This window comes from Pongo abelii, chromosome 19 (genome assembly GCF_028885655.2).
Source record: "Pongo abelii isolate AG06213 chromosome 19, NHGRI_mPonAbe1-v2.0_pri, whole genome shotgun sequence".
Lineage (NCBI taxonomy): Eukaryota > Metazoa > Chordata > Mammalia > Primates > Hominidae > Pongo > Pongo abelii.
In genome coordinates, this window is record NC_072004.2 from 72092361 (window position 1) to 72118622 (window position 26262).

A 26262-nucleotide genomic window follows, 5' to 3' on the forward strand; every position below is an offset into this window, starting at 1 on the left:
AGCCTCCCAGAGTGCTGGGATTACAGGCGTGAGCCACTGCGCCGGCCAAGAAAGCTCCTTGATTAAAGTCTGGAAGTGGTTACTAACCCAGCCTCAAATGGTGGCCACTCCCTCCTCCCAAAAACAAATGGAACAGGCCTGAAGCAGAGAAAGGCAGCAAAAGGCATGGGCTTTGGCCAGCAACATTCAAATCCTGGCTCCAGCTCCTAGCTATGGAGTTTGGGCAAGTTACCCATCCTGCCTGAGCCATCTGGAAGCAGGAGGAGCTGCACCTACTTGTGGGGTCATTGTGAGGGTCAACTGGCAGGCACCCAAGTGCCCAGAGTGGCACCTGGCACACCGCAGGCCTTCAGTAACATCTGTATTACCTCCTGCTTCACATCTGCAGAATAACAGAACTTTCCAATGGCTAGCCGAACACTGCAGGAAGGGTGCTGGTGATTTCCTCTAAGGCTAAGACAATGCTGAACTGGCTCTTCAGGGTCGGCCCAATAATGCAAGACCACAGTGCACACATCACTTGTTTTACCTTGGCACAGTCTCCCTCAGGTCCCTGCTCTAAATTCCCCTTTTCAGGTCATCCACTTTAGTGGCCCCAACCCATAAGAGGAGAGGAAAGGAGAGCCTAAGGCATAGGGGGGCAGCCACACCCAAATGCATCCCCTCAGGGATCCCTAAAGAGGGGGCTCTCAGACAGGGTTGCCTCAACCCCACCGATCCCAAATGAATTTCAACTTTGATGGCTGAATCAGAATAAAGTCAAACCACTGTAGGCTAGAACATACCCTTTCAGCCCCACGCTGAACCAGACACAATCAGGCTGTGCTCGGATGGGGTCTCAGGCCAATTTGTGGTGGTTCTCAAACTGTGTTCCTAGAAGCATCGCATGTGCCCCCAGGGCCAAGAGGTCCAGGTTCTACCCCCACCCACATCCCCCGAATCAGAACAGCTTTTTTTTCATTTTAAAAATTTTCATCTGTTTCACACATTATATTTGTTTGAAGAACAACTTCCCATGTTTAAAAATTTTGAAAAAAATCCCTGGAACAGACAATCCCTAGAGCACTGACATGCTGTGGTCCAAGGTTCACCAGGAACAGTGCTTGTGCCCTGCCACATGGCGGGGTTCCTTCAAGCCTCTGGTGATGAAGGTGCTCAGGGAAAGGAGGACGGAGAGGGAGCATGGAAGGACCCAGCCACTGCTGGCCACCCTGGCCTCTGCTCTGTGTTCACGGGGGAGCGCACTCTGGGGAGGCGCCCCCTCCTCACCACGGCCTGCAGGCCAGGGTGGAGCCTGTGCCTTCAGGGGCCTTGCATCTCCAGCTGGACCCCCTGGCACAGGATGTGCTGCAGTAGCCCGTTGACCACATCCAGAGTCTCGTCCTTCTCCAGCACGACGTCATAGGAGTCCATGTAGCGCTCCCGCCGCTCCTCCACCTGCCCGGAACGAGAGGAAGAAGCCAGAGGGTCCCCAAATGCCCTGCCCTCCGTAGCTCACTCTCAAAGCCCCCGGGGCTGGGGAGGAGAGCATTTAAGCAGCAACTCCCAGCTCCCTTTTGAGAGCCAAAGGAGTTCAAGGTTACCGGACCTATCCTTTGGAGACAGACGAGGGATGGGCATGGGCTATCACAATTAACCCTTGGGTCAATACCAAAGGACAGTAACAAGGAATAAAAACAAAAAACCAGATGTTGCCACTTTGGGAGGCTGAGGCAGAAGGATCATCTGAGCCCGAGAGTTTGAGACCAACCCAGGCAACACGGCAAAACCCCATCTCTACAAAAATTGGCCGGGCATGGGGGTGGGTGCCTGTAGTCCCAGCTACTCGGGAGGCTGAGGCAGAATGGATCACTTGAGCCCAGGAAATTAAGGCTACAGTGAGCCAAGACTGAGCCACGACACTCCAGCCTAGGTGACAGAGTGAGGCCCTGTCTCAAAAAAAAAAAAAAAAAAAAAAAACCAAAACAGATGTTGCCTCTAATCCATCTAGACTGAATTTCTTTCTTTCTTTCTTTCTTTTTTGAGATAGGATCTCACTCTGCTGCGTAGGCTGAAGTGCAGTGGCATAATCTTGGCTCACTACAGCTTCGACCTCCTGGACTCAAGTGATCTTCCTGCCTCAGCCTCCTGAGTAACTAGAACTACAGGCATGCTAACCGCACCCAGCTAATTGTTGTTGTTGTTGAGACAGGGTCTCACTATGTTGCCCAGGCTGGTCTCAAACTCCTGGCCTCAAGTGATCCCCCTGCCCTGGCCTCCCAAAGTGGGGGGGTTACAGGCATGAGCCACCGCACCTGACCACGGCCCACTTTTTTTTGAGACGGAGCCTTGCTCTGTCACCCAGACTGGAGTGCAGTGGTGCAATCTCAGCTCACTGCAACCTCTACCTCTGGGGTCAAGCGATTCTCCTGCCTCAGCCTCCCGAGTAGCTAGGACTACAGGCATGTGCCACCACACCTGGTTCATTTTGTATTTTTAGTAGAGACGGGGTTTCTCCATGTTGGTCAGGCTGGTCTCGAATTCCCGACCTCAGGTAATCCACCTGCCTCGGCTTCCCAAAGTGCTGGGATTACAGGCATGAGTCACCGCACCCAGCAGGACCCAGTTTTATATGGCTGAAGCAACCTGGTGGGCTCCAGCGCCTGCAGGCTGTGGGGAAGCACCCTGGCAGCTGCCTAGCTTCACCCCATATTTGGGCCCCTTTATGACAATGCTGCTTTCACCCCTGTCAGTCCCTGATTTCTTCTTATTTTTTTTCTCTAAATTATAAACCCATGTCCTCACTACCAACATCTCCCATCTCAATCATGCCTTCCAGTAGGATTTAGGACTGGTAATTAGCCCCACTGTTTCCTGAACTGTATCATCTTAGGCAAGTTACTTAACCACAGGCCTCAGTTTCCTTATCTGTAAAATGAGGATAACAGTCACTACCTTAAGGAGTTATCATAAAAATCAAATGAATTAATATCCATGAAATGCTGAGAAGAGTGACAGTGCAGTGCACAATCAGTAAACTGAGGCTAGGATCTCATGCCCGGCCTCATCTTCTCTCTGAATGCCTGTCAGGTCATGTGGTAAGACAAAGCTGTAATCACTGGGTTTCTGTTTCCTATGAGATTATGTGCTCCAAGAGAATACAGCTTCCTTCTGTGCCCATAATACTTTACCTAGTGTCTAGCATACAGAAGGTGTTCAAAGGTGGCTGGGCGCAGTGGCTCACGCATGTAATCCCAGCACTTTGGGAGGCGAAGGTGGGCGAATCACTTGAGGTCAGGAGTTCAAGACCAGCCTGGCCAACATGGTGAAATCCCATTTCTAGTAAAAAATACAAAAATAAGCAGGCATGGTGGCGTGCACCTATAGTCTCAGCTACTCAGGAGGCTGAGGCAGAAGAATCACTTGAACCTGGGAGGTGGAAGTTGCAGTAAGCCAAGATCGCGCCACTGCACTCTAGCCTGGGCGACAGAGTGAGACTCTATCTCAAAAAAAAAAAAAGCTGGGTGCAGTGGCTCATGCCTGTAATCCCAGCACTTTGGGAGGCCGAGGCGGGCAGATCACGAGGTCAGCAGATCGAGACCATCCTGGCTAACACGGTGAAACCCCGTCTCTACTAAAAATACAAAAAATTAGCCGGGAGTGGTGGCGGGCACCTGTAGTCCCAGCTACTTGGGAGCCTGAGGCTCCCGTGAACCCGGGAGGCGGAGCTTGCAATAAGCCGAGATCACGGCACTGCACTCCAGCCTGGGTGACAGAGCGAGACTCCGTCTCAAAAAAATAAATAAATAAAATAAAAATAAAAATAAAAAAAGAATGTGTTCAAAGGTATTTTTAATGGGCATTCAAAGAGAAAAAAGCCATGAAGAGAAGCAGCTCTGGTCCTCTACCCACCTTGTCATTCAGGAAGCCAATCTTGAGAATGTTCTGCACACCAGGAACCCCATCGGCCATGGTGAGGTCCCCGATGGAGTCTCCCAGCAAGATGACATTGGTTTTGCCCTCAAGTTGCTGGAAGTAACCAGAGTTCTCACACACAGAGCTGTTCTTGTTGTATGTGTGTATGAGCTGGCCCTTAAATCCCTGGAGAAAACCCTAAATAATGAAGACAAGAGACAGATGGAAGGGCTGCAGGGACCCATGTGGCACCAGCTCTCCACTGTCTCTGTCACAGAGAAAAGGGAATCCCAAAAGTGATAGATAATGCCAAAACTTCACTGTAGCCTAAACTAGGGCCCATGGGCCAGACTTGGCCTGCTTTTGTAAATAAAGTTGTATTGGGATACAGCCAAACTCATTTGTTTACATGATGCCTATGGCTGCTTTTTTGTGCTATAAAGGCAAATTTGGGCAGTTGCGACAGTGATGCCACAGCCCACAAAGCCTAAATATTGACGACAGGGCCTTTTACAGCATAAGTTTGTAACTCCTAGTTTAAATGAAAAGGAGCCATCCAATATTGCAGATCATCTGTTCTGGTGGATGCACGAAGCTGTGATATAAATGCCGCTCAGGTTACACGTGTGCTAATGCTCAGCTGCGGGCCACATCCTCACTGCAGGTCAACGTGATGAAAATTCCAACCATCGGTTTTATGGGGAAAAAAGTCAGAATGTGGATGAGTTGGAGCAGCCCACCTCTGGCTTGGGAAAAACAAATCAAAGCCCAAGCCCTTTAGGACCCAGAATGGCACATAATAATATGACAGTGACATGGGGCAGGGCAGGCCCATAAATTAGGTACCCCAGGGCAGAGAGTTGACTGTCAGGCAAACACCAAAGAGAGAGGATCCTTTGAAAGTTTTTTTGTTTTTGTTTTTTTCTGAAGACAGAGTCTTACTCTGTCGCCCAGGATGGAGTGCAGTGGTGTGATCTTGGCTCACTGCAACCTCTGCCTCCTGGGTTCAGGCGATTCTCCTGCCTCAGCCTCCCGAGTAGCTGGGATTACAGCCACACACCACCACGCCCGGCTTATTTCTGTATTTTTAGTAGAGATGGAGTTTCACCATGTTGGCCAGGCTGGTCTCGAACTCCTGACCTCAAGTGATCCACCCGCCTCGGCCTCCCAAAGTGCTGGGATTACAGGTCTGAGCCACCGCGCCTGGCCAAAGAGTAACCCATAAACAACTGCCTGAGGGTGAAGAAGCCAGTGTGGCTTTCCTCCCCTTCTTCCCCAGGTTAGGGTTCATGCAGAGTTAACTGCCCTGGCTGGTGGTCCCCACCCCTCGTCCTTTCCCAGCCCAAACAGGATTTGGCTCACATCTTCATTAAAATCCATGTAGTTAGACACGATGTGGATGTTGGGGTGGAACACTTTCATCTGTCTGATAATTTCTTCCAGGATATCACCAATGCCCGCAGAAAAGATGAAAAGGGGAATGTTGTTATGGTAGAGTGTGTTGAAGAAGGTCTTGTATCCCTCCCTGAAAAGAGATCGAGAAATTCTGAAATGGCACTGCCTCTACTGCTGTTCTTTGTTTCATATTTGGGTTATTTCTTTTTTGGGTTTTTTGTGAGACAGGGTCTTGCTCTGTTGCCCAGGCTGGAGTGCAGTGGCACAATCACAGTTCACTGCGACCTCAACCTCCCGGGTTCAAGTGATCCACCCACTTCAACCTCCCAAGTAGCTGAGACCACAGGTGCATGCCACCACACCTAGCTAATTTTTTTATGTTTTTTTTTTTTTTTTTTGGAGATGGAGTCTTGCTCTGTCGCCCAGGCTAGAGTGCAGTGGCATGATCTTGGCTCACTGCAAGCTCCACCTCCCAGGTTCACGCCATTCTCCTGCCTCAGCCTCCGGAGTAGCTAGGACTACAGCCGCTGCCACCGCGCCTGGCTAATTTTTTGTATTTTTAGTAGAGACAGGGTTTCACTGTGTTAGCCAGGATGGTCTCAATCTCCTGACCTTGTGATCTGCCCGCCTCGGCCTCCCAAAGTGCTGGGATTACAGGCGTGAGCCACCACGCCCGGCCTTATGTTTTGTAAAGATGGGGTTTTCATATGTTGCCCAGGCTGGTCGAACTCCTAGGCTCAAGCAACCCACCTACCCTGGCCTCCCAAAGTGCTGGGATTACAGGCATGAGGCGAGATCACGCCACTGCACTCCAGCCTGGGCAAGAGAACGAGACTCCATCTCAAAAAATAAATAAATAAAATAGAGCAGACGATATATTCAATAAACGGTTAAAGTGTGCTAATCCTAAGTGTTCAGCTCAGTTAATTTTGACATACGTATACACCCATGTAACTAACTAGCTTGAGGCTCCCTCGTGATCTCTCCCAGTCAATATCATCCCTCCCATTGATTAGCTTTGCCTGTCCATGAACTTCATATAAATAGACTCATACACAATGTACTCTTTTGTGCCTGGCTTATTTTGTTCAACATAATGCTATGTAGTTTATCTGTATTTTGCAGGTAATGAGTTTATTCTTTGTCACTGCTATGCAGCATTATTCCACCATACAAATATGCCACAGTTTATCTACCCAGCTTCTCCTTGATAGACAGCTGAGAGATTTCCAGATTTCAGCTGTTATGGATACAGCTGCCATGAATACCCTGCACATGTCTTATAGTGGCTACATGCCCTCATTCCTCTGGGGTACATACCTGGGAGAGATGCTGTTGTGGTGGAAGGTAGGCATATGTTTTCTGTTGCTGTCCATACAACCAGGAAGCTAACCTGGGCACCTTCACTAGGGTACACGCACTCCCACCCCAGCACTTACTGGGTCAGCACACGTCTCTACCGTCTTGACTTTTCAGGAGCTAGCCAATCTCCCCAATTAGGATGTACAACCCTTGAGGGCAGGCATCCATGTCACTCCTTCCTTTGTGAGGATTTCTTTCCTCCAGGAAAGAAATCTCCAGCAGAGATAGCTGTTCAGTGTAGGCCGCCAGTGATCAAGCATCCCAGCCTAGCCAACTCCCAGTCGCCATGAAGAACACCAGTCACCAGAGAGACCCCAAAAGTCTTTTATCATTGTGAAAAATGAGCTAGACTTGGCCGGGCACGGTGGCTCGCGCCTGTAATCCCAGCACTTTGGAAGGCCAAGGTGGGCGGATCACAAGGTCAAGAGATTGAGACCATCTGGCCAACATGGTGAAACACTGTCTCTACTAAAAATACAAAAATTAGCCGGGCGTGGTGGCGGGCACCTGTAATCCCAGCTACTCGGGAGGCTGAGGCAGGAGAATCGCTTGAACCCAGGAGGTGGAGGTTGCAGTGAGCCGAGATCGCGCCACTGCACTCCAGCCTGGTGACAGAGCGAGATTCCGTCTCGAGAAGAGAAAAGAAGAGAAGAGAAGAGAAGAGAAGAGAAGAGAAGGAGAGAGAAAGAAAGAAGAGCTAGACTTGGTTTGTTCTCGGAGATAGTGCCCTGGCCATTTTGTACTACATCCACTACCTGCTGAATGTTTCCTAGCAAGGGTAAGAAATGCTTTAGCTGTATCACATCAGTTGTTCATAGTGCCATGTCCCTTCCAGTCCTTTAAGCAACTAACTCCTCTCTACTCTTCCCCTGCCCCCTTTTTTTGAACAAAACAGTTCTAAATAGTCTGAGAGAAATGTTTTCCAGAGCTAGACGCTTACCTGAGCATTGCATTGGACTCTCTAACCACCTGGGCTATCTGAAACTTCTGAATCTTCTGCTGACATAGGAGATTGTGCGCTTTGGTCCACCTAGAAACAGACACCCCAGAAAAACCCAAATTCAAATCACTGAAGTAAATAACTCATCCTTTCCCTTTACAGAGCCAAGTACTCTCTGACAGCATTGCCGACAGAGGCCTCATCCTTACGTTAGCTGCCCTTAAAAGTAAGAGGGTGGCTGGGCACAGTGGTTCATGCCTATAATCCCAGCATTTTGGGAGGTCAAGGCGGGTGGATCACCTGAGATCAGGAGTTTGAGACCAGCCTGGCCAACATGGTGAAACCCCGTCTCTGCTAAAAATACAAAAATTAGCTGGGCATGGTGGTGCACGCCTGTAGTCCCAGCTACTCGGGAGGCTGAGGTTGGAGAATCACTTGAACCCAGGAGAGGGAGGTTGCAGTGAGCCAAGATCGGGCCACTGCACTCCAGCCTCGGTGACAGAGCGAGACTCCGTCTCAAAAAAAAAAAAAAAAAAAAAGGAAGAGGATGAGAAAAGCAACCCAACAGAGACAAGTGCTGGGCAAGCTGACTGCTGAAGTCGGCATTTGGCATTCTTCTGAATCCCTTCCTCCGTGACCCCTCTATCTGGAGAACTGGGGCTCTGTCCAGTGATGACGGTTGCTGTGGTTTCAATGTGTTGGAAACTTGATCCCCAATGTGGATGTGTTGAGAGATGGGGCCTAATGGGAGGTGTCATGGGGGCACCGTCCTCATGAATGGATTAATGTCATTATCACAGATTCCTTATAAAAAGAACTCCCCTCTGTCTCTTTTTCTCTCCCCCACTCTCTTTGCCCTTCCACAGTGAGATAATGCAGCAAGAAGGCCCTCACCAAATGCCAGCCAGTCCTTTGATATTGGACTTCCCTGCTTCCAGAACTGTGTGCCAGTAAATTGCTATTCATTATAAATTACCCAGTCTAGGCTAGGTGCAGTGGCTCATGCCTGTAACCCCAGGACTTTGGGAGGCCGAAGTGGGAGGATCGCTTGAGCTCAGGAGTTGAAAATAGCCTGGGTAACATGGTGAGACCCCATCTCTACAAAAAATAGAAAAAATGAGCTGGGCACAGTAGCACGTGCCTGTAGTACCAACTACTTGGGAAGCTGAGGTGGGAGAATCTCTTCAGCCCAGGCGGTCGAGGCTGCAGGGAGCCACGATCATGCCACTGGACTCCAGCCTGGGCAACAGAGCAAGACCCTGTCTCAAAAAACAGAAAAAATATGTAAATCACCTAGTCTGTTAATCTGTGACAGCAGCACAAAACAGACTAAGAGTCACTTCCGCAAAGCACTTAGACCCCGACACCAAGCGTCTTTAATTTATTCCAAGGATTATCTGAGGGTCTCCACTCCAGCAGCAGCCACAAAAAGCCCTGGGTTCATCTGAAAAGTTTGTTCCAATAGCTGGACTAATAGCATTAAATTAAGCCCTCAGTGAAGTAAGGGAGCCTGTCATCTCATCAAGGGTCTGGAAAAATATGCCCCTCCCAGCCTACTCCATCTCAAGGGCCCAGAAGCTTTTCTCCACCACCATCACTCACCATTCCACCATATGAGGTAGCTTCTCCTTGACGGTCCGGTGTGGGTCGATCTCAATTGGGTAATAGTGGTGAAGGAGTGCTGTGAGCTGGGATATCCAAATGGGGAGAAAGGCCATTAGTCTATATCAAGTTCTTCCCAGCAACATCCTACAGCTTAGTATGAGAAAAAAGTCACCTAGAAGAGGCAACTTCATGGCCAGGGGCGGTAGCTCACACCTGCAATCCCAGTGCTTTAGGAGGCTGAGGCAGGTGGATCACTTGAGGTCAGGAGTTCGAGTCCAGCCTGGCCAACATGGCGAAACCCTGTCTCTACTAAAAAATACAAAAATTAGCGGGTGTAGTGGCATGCGCCTTTAATCCCAGCTACTCAGGAGGCTGAAGAATGAGAATCGCTTGAACCCGGGAGGTGAAGGTTGCAGTGAGCCAAGACAAGATCACACCACTGCACTCCAGCCTGGGCCACAGAGTAAAACTGTGTCTCATATAAAAAGAAGACGCAACTTCATCTAAGAGAGTGTTACATGAAATTTTCTTCAAGCTTTCCTTTGGGGACATGTCATTTATAAGACCTAAGTTTCTCTTATTATCTTCCAACATAATCGCTCAATACACTCACATTTTTACCTGTTTGGTGAAGTCCAGGGAGCACCTGGATCCACACAGCTGGTCATTCCTTTGCACTGACCCTGAGAGTGAGGTCTAAAAGTCAGCAATATGAGATTACTATCAGAGAAGAAAGGTACTAAGATTTTTTTGCTGTTATTAATTAGCTCAATTGTCAGAGCTTAACCAGTAAGAACTTACTTAATGCTGTGTCTCCCAGAATGTGGTCCACTTTCTCAGGTGATAGGTAAGATAACTTTAGGGAATTCATGGAGAAGCACTTTTCAACTCAGAAGTTTTGCATTCATTTTCATATACAATTTTTTTTTTTTTTTTTGAGACGAAGTCTCACTCTGTTGCCCAGGCTGGAGTGCAGTGGTACAATCTTGGCTCACTGCAACCTCCGCCTCCCGGGTTCGAGCAATTCTTCTGCCTCAGCCTCCCGAGTAGCTGGGATTACAGGCATGTACCACTACACCCAGCTAATTTTTTGTATTTTTAGTAGAGACAGGGTTTTGCCATGTTGCCCAGGCTGGTCTCGATCTCCTGACCTCAACTGATCTGCCCGCCTCGGCCTCCCAGAAATGCTGGGATTACAGGCGTGAATCACCACACCTGGCCTGTTTCTTTATAAGTTAATTACAACTTTTAAAAGCAGGCCAATTTAGAGAAAGATTTAGTAAAGGTGATATACAGATATGGCAAAAAAAAATGAAATATAACTAGAAGACTGTACTTTGGGACACAGCATGTTGGTGGACAATTCTGTCAAAAGTGTCAATATCACGTGAATGCACAGCGTCTACGTGTGTTTCCTCTAAGGTTTCCTCCTATGTGCCAAGACTTTGACACTTTAAAGGGGCTGTTCCAGTGATCATGGGTCACACAGAGCCAGTCCGTAACAGTGCCTAGTAAAAATGAGAATTGACCAAGTAAAGAATTTTAATACATGCATGATTCTTAGGAACATTACAAGATCAAATGGAATCCCTGTCCATCTGTTCAAAAGAAGATTAAATGCAAAGATGACATAGTAACAAAGGCAGAAAACTTCTGAAATGTATTAAGATTCTCAATGTGTGTGTTTTTTTGGAGTGAGAACATTTCTCTAAAAATCAGGCCAGGCGAGATGGCTCACGCCTGTAATCCCAGCACTTTGGGAGGCCAAGGTGGGAGGATCACCTGAGGTTGGGAGTTCGAGATCAGCCTGACCAACATGGAGAAACCTCGTCTCTACTAAAAATACAAAAATTAGCCGGGCGTGGTGATGCATGCTGGTAATCCCAGCTACTCGAGAGGCTGAGGCATGAGAATTGCTTGAACCCAGGTTGCAGTGAGCTGAGATTATGCCACTCCAGCCTGGGCAATAGAGCAAGACTCTGTCTCAAAAAAAAAAAAATACACACACACACACACACACTAGAACCCAACAGAAGAATATACATTTTCTTTTAAAAAGGCCAGGTGTGGTAGCTCATGCCTATAAGCCCAGCACTTTGGGGAGGCTGAGGCAGGAGGATTGCTTGAGCTCAGGAGTTCAAGACCAACCTAGGCAACATAGTGAGACCCCATCTCTACAAAAAATTTTTTAAATTAGCTAGGTGTAATGTCACATGCCTGTCGTTCCAGCTACTCAGTAGGGCTGAGGCAGGATTGCTTGAGCCTAGGAGGTCAAGGCAGCAGTGAGCAATGATCAAGGAACTGCACTACAGCCTGGGTGATAGAGTGAGACCCTGTCTCAAAACAAACAAACAAACAAGCTCTGCCATTTGGCTGCATGACCCTGGGTAAGTTGCTGAACCTCCAGAATGTTCAAATCTCTTGTAAGCTCTATAGCCAACAGTAAGTATAATGTCCAGTTCCAACCATTAATCATCATATGTCCTGCCCAGTAAGGAAAAGCTGTCTTAATGTATTAAAACTAGACCCTCCTTAGCAAAACAACAAGTTTTTAAAAATTAATTTTCTAAGGTCTCTATACTGGAATCTTTGGTTCCAATCAGGAACCATTTGAAGTAGCAAATGACAACCATTTCTGTGCAAAGGACGGGAGCAACCCACCTCTTTCCGACACTCCTCACTGATGATCTTGCTATTATCCAGAATATCTGGAAAAAGAGAAAACTCCTTTTACTTGTCCCTTAGAACCCATCGTCTTATCAAGCTCAACAAGGGAAGCTAAAATGTGACTTACTGTAAGAAGAAGGGCATCGCTTTCCATTATATGCAAACCTGCTCAAGGTCATGTCAAAATCAGAAATCACCTATAAAGCAAAAGAGAGATGATGCCTAAATAAGCACCAGAATTCTAGTGTGGCCCTGCCTCAGCCTGGGGGATGATTATGGAAATCAATACAGCTCAGTGGCCAGGATGTAGGCAAAGCCCTAGGGGAGTTACCGAGTGACACAGAGGGATAGAGGGGAAGTGATCCTAATTAGTACCCGTTAACCCTGAGGAAAACGCAGTCTCCTAGTGTAGGGGCGAGGGCGAATACTCAGGACCTCTCCGACTCCTTCAATATCAGGTCCTTCCTAAGAGATCTCTACCATTACGGCCCATCTGGACATCTTCAACTTACTGGGGAGCCCCTGGCTTGGGGAGGATAAGGCCCTAAGTACTGGTGTGGGCGCCTTCTGTCCAATTAGGGGAAGCAGCATGACCATATTGAGCAATCTGAAATCTGGGTTTTAGGACAGGCGAACCAACCCGCTCTCCTTCAAGCTCCCGGCCATTTCTTGGGGCAGAGAGCTAGGAGGGGTCCGCGGCAGAGCAAAGCGGGAAGGCCCAATGGGCAGGAAGCCTCTCCAGCCGCCCCCAGCCCGGCCGGCCCCCGCACGCCCCAGAGGTACCTGTAACCGATCTCCGCCGCCCTTGCGGAGGGCGCCCACGATCTCCTGCACCCGCCCAGGCTGCCGCATCAGGACTGTGGCCTTCATCAGGGTGCTCACCTGTCCCGAGACCCGAGAGAACCACTGACCCCTGCGCCGCGCTGGGCCCGAGGGGAGCTCGGGGCTCGCTCGGGCGCGCGTGTGAGGCGGGGCCGGGGTGCGCGAGGGGGCGGCTACTGGCCTGGGTGGAGCGGCGGTGCCTCGGTGACCCGCTGGGGGGCTCGAAGCGCCCCGGGGGTCGGAGTCCGGGCCCGCCCCACTCCGGACGCTTCTCCCTCCTCACCTCCTCTGCCATCCCGTTCGAGGCCCGGTCGGCGGCTCGGGGGACAACGATAGCCCCCGCGACCGCACTGCGCAGGCGTCGCCTCCCGCCTAGAGCCCGGGCGGGGGTGGTGGGGCCGGAGGCGGGGCGTTGGTGGGGAAGGGGGCGGGGAGTGGGCGGGGCCGAGAATCGAGTGGTCCCGGAGATGGCCGCGATCCGGGTGGGCTTGCCGGGTGCGCTAGGCAAACTGGAGGAGGGTTCTATTTATTATGAAGAGCAGGGTGAAGGTCCCAAGGTGTTGGGGTTACGTGGGTAGGTAGGGTTCTGCCACTTTTTGTGGAGGAAAAGCCTTGCCAAGCGTGGTCATTTCCAGGCTGAAAGTTTATGTGACAAAAACATGACTGGGGCTGGGTGCGGTGGCTCATGCCTGTAATCCCAGGACTTTGGGAAGCCGAGGCAGGAGGATCGCTTGAGGCGAAGAGTTCAGCCTGGGCAACATGACGAAACCCTGTCTCTACAAAAAATACAAAAATTAGCCGGGCATGGTGACACGCACCTGTAGTCCCAGCTACTCGGGAGGCTGAGGCAGGAGGATCACTTGAGCCCGGGAGGTCCAGGCTCCAGTGGGCCGAGATCACACCACTGCACTCCAGCCTGGGTGACAGATAACACCATGTCTCAAGAAACAAAAACAGAAAAACCACACGGCTGGATGGGAGGAGAGATAAAGGAGCCATAAACTGAATTCTGTTAATCACCCAGAAGGGGCTCTGTTAACTAGGCCATTCCTTATTCCAGAAGAAACTGAGTGACTAACCTATCCAGGGGGCTGGGAGACCCGGGACAGCTTTCTGAAATGTAATCAGCGTTGGCTGGGCACAGTGCGGAGCACCTGTAATCCCAGCTATTCAGGAGGCTGAGGTGGGAGGATCACTTGAGCCCAGGAAGTCGAGGCTGTAGTGAGTTATGATCACCCCACTGCACTCCAGCCTGGGTGACAGAGCGAGACCCGTCCCTAGGAAAAGAAAGATTTTTTTTTTTTTTTTTTTGAGATGGAGTCTCACTCTGTCACCAGGCTGGAGCGCAGTGGTGCGATCTCGGCTCACTGCAACCTCCATCTCCCGGGTTCAAGCAATTCTCCTGCCTCAGCCTCCCAAGTAGCTGGGACTACAGGCATGTGCCACCATGCCCAGCTAATTTTTTTATTTTTAATAGAGACGAGGTTTCACCATGTTGGCCAGGACGGCCTTGATCTCTTGACCTCGTGATCCGCCCACCTCGTGCTGGGATTACAGGTGTGAGCCACCGGGCCCGGCCTAAGAAAGAAATTTAATCAGCTTTACTTCTCCCTTCAGCCTCAACTGACTTGGATTTCCTTGAGTTCGGTGTCTAGGGAGCCAAGTGTTGGGCTGTGGAAGGTAGATGGATGCTCCAGGGATAGAGACCTGTATCAGGTGGGTAACAGGAGCTGGAATCAATAAACACTCAGATGGTGCTAGTGGTCATGGTTCTGTTCTGGGTTTGAGGTCACAGAAGGAGGTGTGAGGTGGTTTTCAGCCTAAGTGGGGTGGTAAGGAGGGGAGAAGGAAGAGGACAAGTCCAGGAGGCAGTTCCAGAACCTGAGAGCACAATCCTGCGTGATCTCACTGCAGGGCCAGGATTCTGGAACATGGGTTGCCTGATAGACCCTATACGAAAGATGTAGTAGGGAAAAGCAGCGACAGCTGGCTAAAGGGGCCCCCCACAACCCTCCCCGACACCCTAGGAAAGCAGCCTCTCTCCGCTGTCCCAGGGTGCCATGGATATGGAGAGCGCGGCGGCCTCCACAGGTTTCCACCAGCCTCACATGGAGAGGAAGATGAGTGCGATGGCCTGTGAGATCTTCAACGAGCTTAGACTAGAGGGCAAGCTCTGCGACGTGGTCATCAAGGTCAATGGCTTTGAGTTCAGTGCCCATAAGAACATCCTCTGTAGCTGCAGTTCCTACTTTAGGTATAACAGGGTTGCCAAATTAAGCCAAAGGGGTAATTGGGCTCATTTTGAGACACTTCGATCCATTTTCTGGTTCCCACCCCACCACCTTAACTTTAGGGACACTGTCAAAGCTCTGGGCTCCTTAAAAATTAAAAAAAAAAAAAATTTAGAGATAAGCTCTCATTCTTTCACCCAGGTTGGAGTGTAGTGATGCAATCATAGCTCACTGCAGCCTTGAACTGCTGGGCTCAAACAATTCACCTACTCCAGCCTCCCAAGTAGCTAGGTCTACAGGCACATGCCGCTACGTCTGGCTACTTTTGAAATGTTCTATAGAGAGGGAGTCTGGCTATGTTGCCCAGGCTGGTCTTGAACTCCTGGCCCAAAGCGATCCTCCTGCCTCAGTCTCCCAAAGTGCTGGGATTACCACTGTGCCTGGTCAACTCTGGTCCAGGCAGGAGCTCCTGCCTGACTCCTTTGCCTTCTGAAGAGGCATGACTAGGGTCAGGGCCTTTTTTCTCTTTTCTTTGTTTGTTTTGTTTTTTTTTTTCCTTTTGCTCTTGAGAGATCTGATTTTTGTCTTTTTTTTTTTTTTTTTTTTTGAGATGAGTCTCACTCTGTTACCCAGGCTGGAGTGCAATGGTGCCATCTCGGCTCACTGCAACCTCTGCCTCCCCAGTTCAATCCATTCTCCCACCTCAGCCTCTCGAGTAGCTGGGATTACAGGCACCTGACACCAAACCCGGCTAATTTTTGTATTTTTAGTAGAGACAGGGTTTTGCCATGTCGCTCAGGCTGGTCTCAAACTCCTGACCTCAGGTGATCTGCCCGTCTTGACCTCCCAAAGTGCTAGGATTACAGGCATTAGCCGCCGCGCCTGGCAAGATATGATTTTTCTTTTTTTAAGATGGAGTCTCGCTTTGTCCCCCAGGCTGGAATGCAGTGGCGTGATCTCAGCTCACTGCAACCTCTGCCTCCCAGGCTCAAGCAATTCTTCTGCCTCAGCCTCCCGAGTAGCTGGAATTACAGGCTCCCGCCACCATGCCCAGCTAATTTTTGTATTTTTAGTAGAGACGGGGTTTCACCACGTTGGTCAGGTTTCACCACGTTGGTCAGTCTGGTCTCGAACACCTGACTTCGTGATCCACCCGCCTTGGCCTCCCAAAGTGCTGGGATTACAGGCGCAAGCCACTGCACCCAGCCTTTAAGATCTGATTTTTCAACTGGATTTCAACCAATTATTGGTGGGCCAGGTGCTTTCATCTTTGATTCTCACCCAAACCAACCTTTGGGAAGGTTGGACATCCCTACTGGATTTCAGATGACAATGCCACTTCAGGGAACCCCCTGTACCCCATCCCAATAGAGACCATTTCAAACAGGGTGAAATTAACAAGGATTAAGGGGATGGGAAGGGGGATGAGGGGGAAATACCCGGGAAATATCAGAAGAAAAAGAGAGTTTGGGCTAAAACCATTGTAACCCAGGAGGTAGAAGGGCTATTTTGTTCATGAGCTGAAAATGTTTGAGTAATCAATTCCAATGAAGATATGATCAATGTGTCCTACCTGTTGCTAAAACTTCTCATTCAGGTAGACCACAGAGCAGAGTCCACAATTTATTTTTTATTTTTATTTTTTTGAGATGGAGTCTTGCTCTGTCACCCAGGCTAGAGTGCAGTGGCACAATCTCAGCTCACTGCAACCTCCACCTCTCGGGTTCAAGCGATTCTCCTGCCTCAGCCTCCTGAATATCTGGGATTACAGCTGTGTGCCACCACGTCTGGCTAATTTTTCTTTTTTTTTTTTTTTGAGATGGAGTTTTGTTCTTGTCACCCAGGCTGGAGTACAATGGCGCGATCTCTGCTCACTGCAACCTCCGCCTCCCAAGTTCAAGCAATTCTCCTGCCTCAGCCTCCCGAGTAGCTGGGGAGGCTACTCGGGAGCAGGTGCCTGCCACCACGCCTAGCTAATTTTTTTGTATTTATAGTAGAGACGGGGTTCACCATGTTGGCCAGGCTGGTCTTGAACTCCTGACTTCAGGTGATCTGCCTGCCTCAGCCTCCCAGAGTGCTGGGATTACAGGCGTGAGCCAACGCGCTCAGCTGAGTCCAGAAATAGACCAAATAGTAATTGTTTTAGGTTTTTGCAGGCCACACAGTCTGTTGCAACTACTCAACTCTGTTTTTATACCACAAAAGCAGCCACAGACAATACTAAATGAATGGGTGTGGCTGTGTTCCAATAAGATTATTTATGGACACTGAAATTTAAATGTATTATAATTTGCAGGTGTCACAGAATATTCTTTTGATTTTTTCCCCCAACCAGCCGGGCGCAGTGGCTCATGCCTGGAATCCCAACAATTTGGGAGGCTGAGGTGGGTGGATCATGAGGTCAGGAATTCAAGACCAGCCTGGCCAAGATGGTGAAATCCCATCTCTACTAAAAATACAAAAAGCCGGGCATGGTGGTGGGCGCCTATAATCCCAGCTACTCGGGAGGCTGAGGCAGAGAATTGCTTGAACCTGGGAGGCAGAGGTTGCACTGAGCCAAGATCAAGCCACTGCACTCCAGCCTGCGTGACAGAGCGAGACTCCACCTCAAAAAAAAAAAAAAAAAAAAAGATTTTTTCCTCCAGCCATTTAAAATGTAAAAATCATTCTTAATTTGTGGGCAGCATGAAAACAAGAGGTGGGCCAAATTTGGACAGAGTCCATAGGTTTGTAGACCCCTGCTCTAGAGGAAGAATTTGATTTCTAAGACCACATTTCCTTAAACCTCTTAGAAAAAGGAAGCAAAGTCTGGGCACGGTGGCTCACCCGTGTAATCCCAGCACTTTGGGAGGCCAAGGCGGGCAGATCACCTGAGGTCAGGAGTGCGAGACAAGCCTGACCAATATGATGAAACCAGCCTGGCCAACATGGTGAAATTGTATCTCTACTAAAAAACACAAAAATCAGTTGAGCGTGGTGGCACATGCGTATAATCCCAGCTACTCAAGAGACTGAGGCAGGAAAATTGCTTGCACTCAGGAGTTGGAGGCTGCAGTGAGCCAAGATCGTGCCATTGCACTCTACCCTGGGTGACAGAGCAAGACCCTGTTTCAAAAAAAAAAAAAAAAAAAGAAAAGAAAAAAAGAAAAGAAAACAATGAATAAAAAGAGAAGCATTCCTGTTCTCATGAAGTTTACCCTCTGGATGGGGAAATAGGCATTAAATGAGTAAAATGCATATCAAATCATCGTAAATGCCTGGGAAAATAAGAAAAGGAAGATAAAAAGCAGTAAGTGGCCATTTTATTTTTATTTTATTTTTATTTTTTGAGACAGAGTCTCGCTGTGTCCCCTAGGCTGGAGTGCAGTGGTGTGATCTTGGCTCTCACTGCAACCTCCACCTCCCAGGTTCAAGTGATTCTCAGCCTCCCAAGTAGCTGGTATTACAGACATGCACCACCATGCCTGGCTAATTTTTGTATTGTTTGTAGAGATGGGGTTTTGAGATGTTGGCCAGGCTGGGCTTGAATTCCTGGCCTCATATGATCTGCCTGCCTCGGTCTTCCAAAGTGCTGGAATTACAGGTGTGAGCCAGTGCACCCTGCCCCATTGTTAGGATTGTTGGAGAAGGTCTTGCTGACACAGTAACATTTGAACAAAGACTTCAAGGGGATGAAGGAGGAAGAAATATGCGAATGTGGGGGAGCCTTCCAGGCAGAGGGCACAGCAAGTACAAAGGACCAAAGGTGGAAGCAGCTCTGGTGTGCTTAAGGAACAGCAAGGAGGCCGATAGGGCTGGACACAGAGTGAAGGGAAGGTGGGAGAAGACAGGGTAAGAGAGGTATTAGTGGTCCAGACCTCAGAGGCCTAAGCATTCCCTGGGTAAGGACTTTGTATTTTACCCTGAGCAAGAAGGGAATTCAGTGGAAGATTTCAAGTAGAAAAGAAACATAAACTCATAAGAATCACCCTGGCTGCTGGGATAAGACTACATAAACTAGGCTGGATGCAGTGGCTCACACCTGTAATCCCAGCACTTTGGGAGGCTGAGGCGGGAGCATCACTTGAGCCCAGGAGTTCGAGACCAGCCTGGGCAATATAGGGAGACCCCCCCGCCCCACCCCAATCTCATATTTTATGTGAAAAAAAAATTTTTTTTTGAGATGGAGTCTCACTCTGTCACCAGGCTGGAATGTAGTGGCGTGATCTTGGCTCACTGCAACCTCTGCCTCTAGGTTTAAGCGATTCTCCTGCCTCAGCCTCCCAAGTAGCTGGGACTACAGGCACGTGCCACCACACCCAGCTAATTTTTGTATTTTTAGTAGTGACGGGGTTTCACCACGTTGGCCAGGCTGGTCTTGAACTCCTAACCTCATGATCCACCCGCTTCGGCCTCCCAAAGTGCTGGGATTGTAGGCGTGAGCCACCATGCCTGGCCCAAGAGACCTGGGTCTTACTCTCAGTTCTAGCTCTTAATTTCTCCATCCACAAGGTAAGAGTGACCAAAGTCAGAGTTCTTGGAAAGGTGTTCTTCTTGTCCACTGTATATAGCACATGCCTGCACCCCACTTCCTCAGGCCATTTCCAATGTACTCACCTAACAGGAGAGAAATGTTTCCGTGGCTGCTAGTTTCTTTCTTTTTTCCAGAGCTTTGTTTACAAGTGGCTGGAACAACACTGAAAAGAAGGTATACAACATCCCTGGCATTTCTCCCGACATGATGAAGCTAATCATTGAGTATGCATACACCCGGACCGTGCCTATCACACCAGACAATGTGGAGAAACTGCTTGCTGCTGCAGACCAGTTTAACATCATGGGTATCGTCAGGGGTTGCTGCGAGTTCCTCAAGTCAGAGCTGTGCTTGGATAATTGTATTGGCATCTGTAAGTTCACGGACTACTACTACTGTCCTGAGCTGAGGCAGAAGGCCTACATGTTCATACTGCACAACTTCGAGGAGATGGTGAAAGTCTCGGCGGAATTTTTAGAGCTCTCGGTCACTGAACTTAAGGATGTTATCGAGAAAGATGAGCTGAATGTCAAACAGGAAGATGCTGTATTTGAGGCCATTTTAAAGTGGATTTCTCATGACCCCCAAAATAGAAAGCAGCACATTTCAATTTTGCTTCCTAAGGTCAGTGTTCACTCTTGATTCATTTATCACAGAGAGATTGTCCTAAAAGCAAAATTCAGACATATGACACATCCCAAGGCTGTATTTACATGTCCTTAGATAGAAGGCATCTACTATTCTCTGGAATTTTGCAACTGTCTTTTCCCTTGGCATTACTAGTTCTTTTTACCTAAGTTATATTCTTTGACCAAAATCCTTCCTGGTGGTGGGGGAAGAAGAGAGCCTTCAAAATAATTCTAGGTGGGGTGTGGTGGCTCACTTTGGGAGGTCGAGGTGGGAGAATCACTTGAGCCCAGAGTTTGAGGCCAGCCTGGGCAACATAGGTTATAAAATTTAAAAATTATAAAATTTGGCCAGGTGCAGTGGCTCACGCCTGTAATCCCAGCACTTTGGCCGAGGTGAGTGGATCACCTGAGGTCAGGAGTTCGAGACCAGCCTGGCCAACATGGTGAAACCCCATCTCTGCTAAAAATACAAAAATTAGCTGGGCATGGTGGTGGGTGCCTGTAATCCCAGCTACTCAAGAGGCTGAGGCAGGAGAATCGCTTGAACCTGGGAGGCGGAGGTTGCAGTGAGCTGAGATCATGCCACTGCACTCAAGCCTGGGTGACAGAACAAGACTCCATCTCAAAAAAAAAGAAAAAAAATTATAAAATTTAAAAATTCACCAGGCTTGGTGGTGCATGCCTGCAGTTCCAGCTACTGGGTGGGAGGCTGAAATGGGAGGACTGCTTGAGCCTCGGAGGTCAAGGCTGCAGTGTGCTGTGATCACCTCACTGCAATCCAGCCTGGGCAATAGAGCAAGACCCTGTCTAAAAAAAAAAAAAAAATTCTAAAGGGCTGAAATTCCTTTCAGCTTTTTTCCTTTCTATGAATTTCTCCATACCCAAGATAGAAGTTGAATTAGAAATCATGGCTGGCACAGTGGCTCATGTCTTTAATCCTAGCACTTTGGGAGGCGGAGGCGGGTGGATCACCTGAGGTCAGGAGTTCAAGACCAGCCTGGCCAACATAGCAGAACACTGTCCCTACTGAAAATACAAAAATTAGCTGGGTATGGTGGTGCATGCCTGTAATCCCAGCTACTCGGGAAGCTGAGGCAGGAGAATAACTTGAACCTGGGAGGCGGAGGCTGCAGTGAGCCGAGATCGCACCACTACACTCCAGCTGGGCGACAGAGAGAGACTTGCTCTCAAATTAACAAAAAACAAAAAAAAACATAAGTATTGCATACAATTGTTGTCAGTTGGTGCTAATAAGCATTATTTTACATATACAGACATATTCAATTACTGAACAATTACCATGGTTTCTCCTGGTCTAATGGTACTGGCCATTGGCGAAGGAATGGGATTGCTTTCTGGCCACTTGAGGTGCCTTCTATCTAGCTCATTCTCAGCTTCCAAATGTATATACCACCTCCCCATAAATAATAAATAAATAAATAAATAAATAAATTATATATATATATTTATTTATTTATTTATTTTATTTATTTTTTTGGAGAAGGAGTCTCACTGTCGCCCAGGCTGGAGTGCAGTGATGCGATCTAGGCTCACTGCAACCACTGCCTCCCAGGTTCACGCCATTCTCCTGCCTCAGCCTCCCCAGTAGCTGGGACTACAGGCATCCACCACCATGCCCGGCTAACTTTTTGTAGTTTTAGTAGAGACGGGGTTTCACCGTGTTAGCCAGGATGGTCTTGATCTCCTGACCTCGTGATCTGTCTGCCTCGGCCTCCCAAAGTGCTGGGATTACTGGCGTGAGCCACTGTGCCTGGCTGACGACTATTTATTTATTTTGAGACAAGTCTCACTCTGTCACCGAGGCTGGAGTGCTGTGGTGTGATCACAGCTCAGTGCAACCTCTGCCTCCTGGGTTCAAGCAATTCTCATGCCTTAGCCTCCAGAGTAGCTGGGACTACAGGCACGCGGCACCATGCCTGGCTAATTTTTTTTGAGATGGAGTCTAGCTCTGTTGTCCAGGCTGGAGTGTGGTAGCGTGATCTTGGCTCACTGCAACCTCCACCTCCCCAGTTCAAGCGAGTCTCCTGCCTCAGCCTCCTGAGTAGCTGGGATTATAGGCACCTGCCACCACGCCCAGCTAATTTTTGTATTTTTAGTAGAGATGGGGGTTTCACCACGTTGGCCAGGCTGGTGTCAAATGCTGACCTCAAGTGATCTGCCCACCTCGGCCTCCCAAAGTGCTGGGATTACAGGCGTGAGCCACTGCACTCAGCCTGATTTTTGTATTTTTTTTTTTTTTTTGAGACGGAGTCTTGCTCTGTGGCCCAGGCTGGAGTGCAGTAGGGCAATCTCGGCTCACTGCAACCTCTGCCTCCCTGGCTCAAGCGATTCTTTTGCCTCAGCTTCCTGAGTAGTTGGGATTACAGGTGCGTGCCACCACGCTCAGCTAATTTTTGTATTTTTAGTAGAGATGGAGTTTTGCCATGTTGGCTAGCCTGGTCTAGAACTTCTGACCTCAGGTGATCCGCCCATCTCGGCCTCCCAAAGTGCTGGGATTACAGCCATGAGCCACCTCGCCTGGCCCCGATTTTTGTATTTTTAGTAGAGACAGGGTCTTGCTATGTTGCCAGGCTGGTCTCAAACTCCTGGCCTCAAGTGATCCGCCTGCCTCGGCCTCCCAAAGTGCTGGGATTACGGTGTGAGCCTCAAAATCGACTATTTAAAGTGTGACTTATACATTTCAAAAACAAACCAAAATATTTCCAGCAATTCAAAGGCAGATTGTAAAATGGGAGTTAAGGATGTGGGATTTCCTGGCACCCTCACGTCACCTGAATGACTTTCTGCGTTTGCTTCTTAGGTTCGCCTGGCCCTAATGCATGCTGAGTACTTCATGAACAATGTTAAGATGAATGACTATGTCAAAGACAGTGAGGAATGCAAACCAGTCATCATTAATGCCCTAAAGGCCATGTATGACCTCAACATGAATGGGCCCTCTAATTCTGATTTCACCAACCCACTCACCAGACCACGCTTGCCCTATGCCATCCTCTTTGCAATTGGTGGCTGGAGTGGTGGGAGCCCCACCAATGCCATTGAGGCATATGACGCTCGGGCAGACAGATGGGTGAATGTTACTTGTGAGGAAGAGAGTCCCCGTGCCTACCATGGGGCAGCCTATTTGAAAGGCTATGTGTATATCATTGGGGGGTTTGATAGTGTAGACTATTTCAATAGTGTTAAGCGTTTTGACCCAGTCAAGAAAACTTGGCATCAAGTGGCCCCGATGCACTCCAGACGTTGCTATGTCAGTGTGACTGTCCTCAGCAATTTTATTTATGCCATGGGAGGATTTGATGGCTATGTGCGTCTAAACACTGCTGAACGTTATGAGCCAGAGACCAATCAATGGACACTCATCGCCCCCATGCACGAACAGAGGAGTGATGCAAGCGCCACGACACTCTATGGGAAGGTAAAGGACCAAGGTGGGAGGGGAAGATGTGGATGCAAAGTACAAGCCCAGAAATGATACTCCTCTTTTTTGGGGTGGATGGAAGACGCAGTGGCAGTATTCACTTTGGAGTACTCATTCTTTCTTCAATTGACAAGGTGACTAGTTGCAACTGTCTTTTATTTTGCTTATTAAAAAGTAATGCAAGGCCGGGCGCAGTGGCTCAAGCCCGTAATCCCAGCACTTTGGGAGGCCGAGGCGAGCGGATCACTAGGTCAGGAGTTCGAGACCAGCCTGGCCAACATAGTGAAACCCTGTCTCTACTAAAAATACAAAAAATTAGCCAGGCCTGGTGGCGGGCGCCTGTAATCCCACCTACTGGGGAGGCTGAGGCAGGAGAATCGCTTGAACCCCGGAGGCAGAGGATTTCAGTGAGCCAAGATGGCGCCACTGCACTCCAGCCCGGGTGACAGTGCAAGACTCCATCTCAAAAGAAAAAAGAAAAAAAAAGTAATGCAGGCTGGGCTCGGTGGCTCACGCCTGTAATCCCAGCACTTTGGCAAGCTGAGGCGGGAGGATCACGAGGTCAGGAGATCGAGACCATCCTGGCTAACATGGTGAAACCCTGTCTCTACTAAAAATACAAAAAATTAGCCAGGTGTGGTGGCGGGCGCCTGTAGTCCCAGCTACTCAGGAGGCTGAGACGGAGAATCGCTTGAACCCGGGAGGCAGAGGCTGCAGTGGGCAGAGGTTGCAGTGCTCCAAGATTGCACCACTGCACTCCAGCCTGGATGACAGAGCAAGACTCCGTCTCAAAAAAAAAAAAAAAAAAAAAAAAAAGTAATGTGGCAGGGCCCAGTGTCTTGTGTTTGTAATCTCAGCACTTTGGGAGGCCAAGGTGGGCGGATCACTTGAGATCGAGTTTGAGACCAACCTGGCCAACATGGTGAAACCCGGTCTCTACTAAAAATACAAAAATTAGCCAGGCACAGTGGCGCACACCTGTAATTCCAGCTACTCAGGAGGTGGAGGTTGTAGTGAGCCGGGATAGCTCCACTGCACTCCAGCCCAGGCAACAGAGTGAGACTCCATCTCAAAAAATAAAAATAAATAGGCTGGGCACAGTGTATCATGCCTGTAATCCTAGCACTTTGGGAGGCTGAGTGGGGTGGATTGCCTTAACTCAGGAGTTCGAGACCAGCCTGGACAACATGGTGAAACCTCATCTCTACTAAAATACAAAAAATTAGCGGGGCGTGGCAGTGTGCACCTGTAGTCCCAGCTACTCCGGATGCTGAGGCAAGAGAATTGTTAGAACCTGGGAGGCGGAGTGAGCAGAGATGGCGCAACTGGACTCCAGCCTGGGTGACAGAGCAAGACTCTGTCTCTAAAAAATAAATAAAAAGCAATGCATGCACATATGAAAAAAAGAAATTCAGACTGTACAGACTGGAATTAAGTGCCCACTACCACCACACACATATCCTTTCTTTCTACTCCCTAGAGTGGGAATTTTAATAATCTTGGAACTCTTCACACAGGTCTACATATGTGGTGGGTTTAATGGAAACGAGTGCCTGTTTACAGCAGAAGTGTACAACACTGAAAGTAATCAGTGGACAGTCATAGCACCCATGAGAAGCAGGAGGAGTGGAATAGGCGTGATTGCTTATGGAGAACATGTATATGCAGTAAGTTTATCTAGTACTACAAAAAAAAAAAAAAAACACATTACCCCTAGATTTTGTATTAGTAAATGGGTTTATGCTACTACTGGTAAGTATTTGAAAAGCTTCTTTTTTTTTTTTTGAGATGGAGTCTCGCTTTGTTGCCCAGGTTGTACTGCAGTGGCAGGATCTCAGCTCACTGCAAGCTCTGCTTCCCGGGTTCATGCCATTCTCCTGCCTCAGCCTCCCGAGTAGCTGGGACTACAGGCACCCGCCACCATGCCCTGCTAATTTTTTGTATTTTTAGTAGAGACGGGGTTTCACTGTGTTAGCCCGGATAGTCTCGATCTCCCGACCTTGTGATCCACCTGCCTCGGACTCCCAGAGTGCTGGGATTACAGGCGTGAGCCACTGCACCCGGCTGAAAAGCTTTTTTTCATGGAAGATAATGGAAGAGGGAGTTATGAAATCACTGGTACCCCCAACAAGGGCTTCCTCAGTGAACAGAATCAATGGTTAGCAGTCAACTGTGTTTCTTTTGCTATCCACAGGTAGGTGGCTTTGATGGAGCTAATCGACTTAGGAGTGCCGAAGCCTACAGCCCTGTGGCTAACACTTGGCGCACAATCCCCACTATGTTTAATCCTCGTAGCAATTTTGGCATCGAGGTGGTGGACGACCTCTTGTTTGTGGTGGGTGGCTTTAATGGTTTTACCACCACCTTTAATGTTGAGTGCTATGATGAAAAGACCGATGAGTGGTATGATGCTCATGACATGAGTATATACCGCAGTGCTCTGAGCTGCTGTGTAGTACCAGGGCTGGCCAATGTTGAGGAATATGCAGCTAGACGGGACAACTTCCCAGGATTAGCACTGCGAGATGAAGTAAAATATTCTGCTTCGACAAGTACCCTACCTGTATAAGCCTCTTCATTTAGCTAATAAAAAGTCTAAGCAATAAGAATTAATTCTTTTTTTAAAAAATGCAGTGTTTAAACTTTGAAGAGTACTGGATAATGTTCAACTTAAGAGAGCCAATGGCTGGATGAATGAGGGAGTAGGAGGGATGGAAGAAGGCAATTATATCCGACAGTGCATAAAGAAGAAAAAAAAGTCA

At 48.7% G+C, this 26262-nt stretch overlaps 2 protein-coding genes across 8 annotated transcripts; one reads left to right on the top strand and one right to left on the bottom strand.

The window, feature by feature from the left end:
* Positions 1 to 993: 993 nt before the first annotated feature.
* Positions 994 to 13382, bottom strand: NT5C3B (5'-nucleotidase, cytosolic IIIB). 3 transcript variants are annotated; one of them, XM_054546417.2, is made up of 10 exons: positions 12969 to 13316; positions 12647 to 12745; positions 11991 to 12060; positions 11858 to 11904; positions 9818 to 9892; positions 9194 to 9279; positions 7592 to 7681; positions 5257 to 5419; positions 3892 to 4092; positions 994 to 1437 (listed from the first exon to the last, which is right to left on the bottom strand). In XM_054546417.2, the coding sequence occupies exons 1-10, from the start codon at positions 12978 to 12980 to the stop codon at positions 1303 to 1305; spliced, it is 978 nt and encodes a 325-aa protein (XP_054402392.2). In that variant the 5' UTR covers positions 12981 to 13316; the 3' UTR covers positions 994 to 1302. The 3 variants fall into 3 exon arrangements, with proteins under 3 accessions (XP_054402392.2, XP_002827581.3, XP_054402393.2); XM_002827535.6 differs by lacking the exon at positions 9818 to 9892 and having other exon boundaries at positions 12969 to 13382; XM_054546418.2 differs by lacking the exon at positions 3892 to 4092 and having other exon boundaries at positions 12969 to 13114.
* Positions 12598 to 26109, top strand: KLHL10 (kelch like family member 10). Of its 5 annotated transcripts, none has more exons than XM_063718825.1 (7): positions 12598 to 12642; positions 14303 to 14401; positions 14740 to 14939; positions 19564 to 20053; positions 22880 to 23497; positions 25018 to 25167; positions 25695 to 26109. In XM_063718825.1, exons 3-7 carry the CDS (start codon positions 14746 to 14748, stop codon positions 26067 to 26069), a joined length of 1827 nt encoding a protein of 608 aa, XP_063574895.1. In that variant the 5' UTR covers positions 12598 to 12642; positions 14303 to 14401; positions 14740 to 14745; the 3' UTR covers positions 26070 to 26109. The 5 variants fall into 5 exon arrangements, with proteins under 5 accessions (XP_063574895.1, XP_054402385.1, XP_054402386.1 ...); XM_054546410.2 differs by lacking the exon at positions 12598 to 12642 and adding an exon at positions 13085 to 13180; XM_054546409.2 differs by lacking the exon at positions 12598 to 12642 and adding an exon at positions 13092 to 13167.
* Positions 26110 to 26262: the final 153 nt, after the last annotated feature.

Bases quoted from the DNA above. Each gene is read 5' to 3' on its own strand.
- NT5C3B (XM_054546417.2), bottom strand. The intron at 12,061-12,646 runs GTACCTCTGGGG...TTTGCTTTATAG, and splicing joins GCGGCGGAGATCGGTTACAG to GTGATTTCTGATTTTGACAT. The intron at 11,905-11,990 runs GTAAGTCACATT...CTCTTTTTCCAG, and splicing joins GCGATGCCCTTCTTCTTACA to ATATTCTGGATAATAGCAAG.
- KLHL10 (XM_054546409.2), top strand. The intron at 14,402-14,739 runs GTGGGTAACAGG...CCGCTGTCCCAG, and splicing joins GGGATAGAGACCTGTATCAG to GGTGCCATGGATATGGAGAG. The intron at 23,498-25,017 runs GTAAAGGACCAA...CTCTTCACACAG, and splicing joins CCACGACACTCTATGGGAAG to GTCTACATATGTGGTGGGTT.